We start from the raw sequence: 6,064 nt of genomic DNA, 5'->3' as shown, positions 1-6,064 counted from the left end.
CCCCCCCCAAAAAAGGAGAATGGGGGAAAAAAAGGAAAAGGGAAAACACCCTTTTGAAGGAGGAATTTGAGATCCAAATTTTTACAGACTCACATGTTTTTAATGTTATGACAATCTCTTTTTAAGGAGACGCTGTGTTTTGTCGAATTAATAAGATAAATGTTGAAAGCATATTATATTCAGCTTTTAATCCTAATGCAAGGAAAATCGTAATTATGTAGAGGATAAGTGAATTTGAAAGCCAAACATCAACCCACTCTCTGATTGCAAACAACGCTCCGTTAGCTTCTGGAAAACGCTTTGTCTCTTCTTTTGTTTAGTTTAAGGGAGGTTAAATTCTGTATTTTTTTCTTTCTTTTTTTCCTTTTTAAAATCTATTTTGCGTCTGAAATGACAGCAATAAGGGAGGAACCGGGAAACACTTTTCTGTGCGGTAAAAAACATATTTTGGCACAGGAGCATCTGCGGGTGCTTTTGCTTACCAAATTTGGACGCGTGTCCGTTAAATCCACCGACCCGGCGTGTGCGGGGGTGCGAGACCATGCGCTGCCCCCCACCTCGCGAAAGGCGAGGTCGCGGCGGGCGGGGACACCCGGCCGAGGCCGCCCCGTCGGCGGGGCACTCCGCACCTCGCCGGGACACCGGCGGGAAATCCCAGGGCTGCCCCTCCCGCTGTCCGGCTGCACGTTGAGCCTCCGCCGGGTGGCTTCTCTGCCTTGGCTGCCGGCAGCCTCGAAGGGCCAGTCTGCGGAGGAAACCGAGTGTTTAATCCCTCCCGGCACGGGCACACCTGCATCCCGATGAGTTTGGTTTTCATTCGCATGCCTTTGGGCTCTCCCCGGCCGGGTAGGTGAGAAGGCAGAACGAGAAGGTGGCCACCAGGATCTCGGCGCCGGGAAGAGCGGCCGTCGGGTCCCCCCGGCTTCCCGCCCCGCACCCCTTGCCAGGCTGGGTAGGAGCAATGGTCCCCAAACCCGTAGGCTGCCACGGAAAAGGGTCTGGCGGGAGCGGGGGTTGCGCCCCGACCTGCCCCGAGCTCCCCTCGTCCCCCTCTCCGCAAGTGCCCGGTGGCGGCAGGGCCAGGTGAGGAGCTAGCGGGCAGACGGGCAAGCAGCGAGCGGGCAGCCCCCGAAGGGGTTAAAGGGAGGGGACGTGGGCTGTCACGCGTCATTGGGCAGATTATGTGCAGCAAACAAAAAGTGTGTGTCTGTGTGCCAGTCACTCACTGCATCGGGTCCATCTGCACCGCTCGCTTCCTCGGCCGCCTCCCCGCCTCGCCCGCCCGCTCCCCGCCGCCGCCCGCGCCCCGGCCCGCCGCCTCCCCGGCCATGGAGCGGCACTGATACAATAGCGCCGGGGGCAGCGGAGACAGGAGCCCGGCTTTGTGCCACTTGTCGGGGCGAAGATTCTATTTCCAGTCTCCCTGGTGAGTACCCGTGGAGGGGCCCCGCCACCCCCAGCGCCTCCACCGCCGGGCCCAGCGCCCGGCCGGGGGCAACCGCACCGCGCCAGCAGGGCGGCCTCGGAGGAGGGAACAATGCCGGGAGATGGCCGTGCCGGGGGCCGAGGCGCAGCGGCCCTGCCCGGGATGCGGTGCCCAGCGGCGAAGGCTCCGGGAGCGGCCCCGGCGCCGCCCGGCCCGGACAAAGGGCGGCCGGGGGGCGGCAGCGCCGCGGGGCCCGGAGGGACGCAGGGAGCCCAAGAGACGCGGGGTCGTAGGGAGCTGAGCGGCGCCCGGCGAGGGCGGGTGGAAAGTTTGGTGGGGGCCGCTCGCTGCCGTTTGTTTCGTTTGGTGAAATAATCCCTTCGGGGAATGGATGCGCTGGGAAGCACCGTAACGAGGAAGGCGGCGGGGAGGCAGTGAAAGCGCTCTCCTCACCGCCCCCGTTCCTGGGGGTAGCCCGGGACCCCATGCCGCCCATGCTGCCCCTCCGGGGGCAGAAGTTCCCGTAGGTGCCGGAGAGCCCGTTGTCTCCCGAAAGCGCCGGGGTAAAGGCGGCTCGGCGGGGCCGTGCCCTGCGCGAGCGGCTTTGGGTGTAAATAGGCACACCGAGAAAAAGGCGGATTTATTCCCGAGCGAACCCCAAATTAATGATTTCGATGCCAGATGGAGTGGGGAGAAGGCAATCTTACACTAATCAGGTCGGAAAGGGCAAAGGGACCCGCAGCCCGGCGCGCAGCTCCTTCCCCGGCCTCGACATCGCGGAGCGCGGCGGGAGGCGCGGGCAGCCCGTTGGCCGCGTCCCGCTGCCCGCCACCCTGCCCGTCTCGCCTCCGCCTGCATCCGTCCCCTGGTACAGCACGGGCGCCGGGGCTCACCCTCCTCCATAACTAAGCGTGTCGAGGTAAAAATAATTACCTCTGCTTGCTGCTTTTAATTAAAGTCTCGGAGGGAAAGTGCTGGATTATGGTAATGAGCAGACATACGTTCTCTCTTGTCGAGCGGAGCGGGAGGTGAGCTGACATGCAATCAACGACAATGACAAGCCACTTGAAACCCATTCGCTCTGCTCCTCTGTCACAGCCCGGAGACTGGCCAGGCTCCTCTGTTGCCAGGGCCCCGAAGCCTCGCAAAGCGCTTCCCCTTTTTGTCGGGCTGCTGCCCATGACCAGAGCCGGCCGCTGGCTTTCCCCCCGCGCCCGCCCGGTGGCTGCCCGGTGACTGCCCAATGCCGGCTCCCGTTGCGCTCGCAGCCGGGCTCGCTGATAAATAAATCATCACGGCAGCTTCCCCGCACCTCACCGGCCGCTCACGGAGCTCCTCTTCTCTTTCTTTCATTCTTTTTTGCCAAAGTGGTGAAAGTGCTTGCCCGAGTATTTCTTTACATGTTTGTTATAATTTCTTCTCTTTTTTTTCATGTTATTTTCCGCAGCGGGTCGCGGGCGCATCCCCGGGCCCAGCTGCGCTATAACGTCTCTGCTCTATTCTTCTCTCTGCCCGTAGGCATGGAGGACGCCGGCGTCCAGAGAGGAATATGGGACGGGGACGCCAAGACAGTTCAGCAGTGCTTGACTGACATTTTCACCAGCGTTTACACTACCTGCGACATTCCAGAAAATGCCATTTTCGGCCCCTGCGTCCTGAGTCACACGTCCCTGTACGACAGCATTGCCTTCATCGCCCTCAAGTCCACCGACAAGCGCACCGTTCCCTACATATTCCGGGTAAGAGCCGCTCCTTTGCCTGGCGAAACCACTCTCCCCGCAGCCGGGGAGCCGGCCGCCACCGCCGCTCGCCCCGTCGGCCGGTGCCCGAGCGCATCCCCGCCGGGCCGCCCACTATTTGCCACGGCCCCGCCGAGCCGAGCGGGACGCTCCGCCGCCGGAATGCTTTCCCTTGCCACTGGCTAGGGCAGAGCCGCTCCCCCGCCGCTCCTGCCGGCTGCTCGACCCCATCCCGTCTGTCGGTCGGTCCGTCGATCCGCATGTATTAAAGCGGGGTTTGCAGGTGGATACGTCGGCGGCTAATGGCTCGTCGGAGGGGCTGATGTGGCTGCGCCTGGTGCAGTCGGCTCGTGAGCGGGAGGAGCAGAACCTGGAGGCCTACATCAAGAGCGGGCAGCTCTTCTACCGCTCCCTGCGCCGCATCGCCAAGGACGAGGAGCTGCTGGTGTGGTACGGCAAGGAGCTCACGGAACTGCTGCTTCTCAGCCCCGCCCGGGCCCCCGCCCGCAGCAACGGTGGGTACCCGGCGCGGCCGCCCCGCGCCCCCTTCCCACGGCCCCGAGGATAACCAGGGGCCGCCGCGGCGGCGCGGAGGGGAAAGGCTGAGCGGGGGTGATGGGTGGGGAGGCGGCCGGCATCGGGACCCTCCGCCCCCTTTTCCTTGAATCCCGTGGGGAAACCTGGTCTCCACGCCCAGCTGACAGTGCGCCCGTTTCTGTCTCTCCCATCCCGCGTGTGCATGTGTCCGGTCGCAGGCTCACCGCCCTTCACCTGCCCCGAGTGCAGCCAGCGCTTCCAGTTCGAGCTGCCCTTCGCCGCCCACCTCCGGTTCCGCTGCCCCAAGAGGCTGCACGGTCCCGACACCGGCCCCGCCGCCGAGGCCCCCGGCGGCAAGGACGGCGTCGGCAAGGAGCAGGAGGCCGGCAAGTACTGCAAGCCCGGCGGGCCGCTCCACCACCCCTTCCCTGGGGCCGATGGCGGCAGCGCCGCCGCCAGCACCAAACCCTCCACGGACTTCCACAACCTGGCGCGGGAGCTAGAGAACTCCCGCGGCGGCAACGGCGGATCCCCCGGGCGGCCGGCGCCCCCCGAGGGCGGCCCCGAGGCGTCAGCCGGGAAAGCCAAGCGGCGGTATCCCGAGGAGGAGGAGCGGGGCCCCGGAGCGGCGGCGCGGGGCCGCTTCCCGGCGGAGCGGCCGGGGCTGCCCTCGGCGCCCAAGGAGGAGCCGGTGTGCGCCCCGCAGCAGCAGTACCGGGCGGCCGGCTCCTACTGCGGCTTGGAGGAGGGCGGCCGCCTCTTCGCGCCGCCCAGCCCGGAGACCGGGGAGGCCAAACGCAGCGCCTTCGTGGAGGTGAAGAAGGCGGCCCGCGGCCCCGAGCCCGACGGCGGGGGCCCGGAGGAAGGCCAGGAGCGCGCCTCGCCCGCCGCACCCGGGGCGGGCGGTGGGGAGCCGGGGCTGTGTCCCCGCGGCGGCCCCGGGGGCCCGCTGGCCGCTCGCCTGGAGGGAGGTAGCCCGGCGCGGGGCAGCGCCTTCACCACTGTGCCGCAGCTGGGCGGCGGCGGCCCCGGAGGGCCCGGCGGCGGGGCGGAAGAGCGGAAGAGCGCCTTCTCCCAGCCCGCCCGCTCCTTCCCGCATGTCCCACCGCTGGTGCTGGGCCAGAAGCTGGGCGGGCTGGGTGAGCCCTGCCCCGACGGCGCGGCCACCCCCGCCCGCCTGTACGCCGCCGAGGCGCTGGCCGTCAAGCTGCCGGGCGGCGGGGAGGCGGCAGGCGGCGGCGGCGGCGGCGGGGGAGGCGGCGGGGGCGGGGGGCTGCCCAAGCAGAGCCCCTTCCTCTACGCCACCGCTTTCTGGCCCAAGAGCTCGGCGGCGGCGGCGGTGGCGGCGGCGGCGGCGGGGCCGCTGCAGCTGCAGCTGCCGTCGGCGCTGACGCTGCTGCCGCCGTCGTTCACCTCGCTGTGCTTGCCGGCCCAGAACTGGTGTGCCAAGTGCAACGCGTCCTTCCGCATGACCTCGGACCTGGTCTACCACATGCGCTCCCACCACAAGAAAGAGTATGCGCTGGAGCCCCTCGTCAAGCGGCGCCGCGAGGAGAAGCTCAAGTGCCCCATCTGCAACGAGTCCTTCCGCGAGCGCCACCACCTCTCCCGCCACATGACCTCGCACAACTAGCGGGGACCCCCTCACCCCCGCCCGGGGACCGACCCCCCGTCCTCGGCACCCTCGCCCGGCCCTCGCCTAGGGCAGCGGCCACCTGCCGCTTTCTTTCCTTTCCTTTCGATGCACGCATTTTCACTTTCCGGGGAGGGGCGGGGAGGGCAGCAGGGAAGGAGAAGAGAAAGAGGAGAAGACGAAGAAAAAAAGGAAGAAAAAAAAGAAAAAAAGCACCGGAAAAAAAAGAAGAAAAAAAAGCAAATGACTTAAAAAATACATTTTTTAAAATGTCATATATTGCAACATATTGATGCATTTGTCATACGTTTCTACTTAAATTATTAAGCACTTATGATTTAGATGTAATAATAATTATATGTCAGGGTAAATTTTTATTTTAGATATAAAGCTAAAGGCGGGGAGGAGAGCGGCGGGGCCAGCGGGGGCGGCGGGCCGGGGTCCTGCATGCACCGGGCGCCTCCCGCCCGCCCGACCCCGTCGCCCGCGTCCCTTTGACTGCTGAGTGTCACTTGGTGCCCGTGAAATGAGTCTCGATAGTTCCGTGTTACCTTTACTTTTTGGTTTGGGTTTTGGGGTTTTTTTTCCCCTCTCTCCTCTCAAAAAGATTTATTAAACTTTATAGTTTATCTGGGTATGTTGGATGCTTTGACAATAAATGACTTTATTTTCTTCAAAGCACCTGGACGTTAATCGCTGCCGGGGCGCGGGCGGTGGGGAGAGAGGCGG

General features: G+C 64.5%; 1 protein-coding gene across 1 annotated transcript; it reads left to right on the top strand.

Moving 5' to 3' along the window:
* The first annotated feature begins 1,366 nt into the window (after nucleotides 1–1,366).
* On the top strand, nucleotides 1,367–5,335 carry PRDM8 (PR/SET domain 8). The gene is made up of 4 exons (XM_061994023.1): nucleotides 1,367–1,426; nucleotides 2,945–3,165; nucleotides 3,449–3,680; nucleotides 3,921–5,335. The coding sequence occupies exons 2-4, from the start codon at nucleotides 2,947–2,949 to the stop codon at nucleotides 5,333–5,335; spliced, it is 1,866 nt and encodes a 621-aa protein (XP_061850007.1). The 5' UTR covers nucleotides 1,367–1,426; nucleotides 2,945–2,946.
* Nucleotides 5,336–6,064: the final 729 nt, after the last annotated feature.

Source organism: Colius striatus, chromosome 3 (genome assembly GCF_028858725.1).
Source record: "Colius striatus isolate bColStr4 chromosome 3, bColStr4.1.hap1, whole genome shotgun sequence".
In the NCBI taxonomy this organism is placed as follows: domain Eukaryota; kingdom Metazoa; phylum Chordata; class Aves; order Coliiformes; family Coliidae; genus Colius; species Colius striatus.
This window is presented reverse-complemented; position numbering and strand designations above follow the sequence as displayed.

Coding starts and splice junctions, on each gene's coding strand:
- PRDM8 (XM_061994023.1), top strand. CDS start 2,947: ATGGAGGACGCCGGCGTCCAGAGAGGAATATGGGACGGGGACGCCAAG. Junction 3,166..3,448: donor CCGTTCCCTACATATTCCGG/GTAAGAGCCGCT, acceptor CGGGGTTTGCAG/GTGGATACGTCGGCGGCTAA. Junction 3,681..3,920: donor GGCCCCCGCCCGCAGCAACG/GTGGGTACCCGG, acceptor GTCCGGTCGCAG/GCTCACCGCCCTTCACCTGC.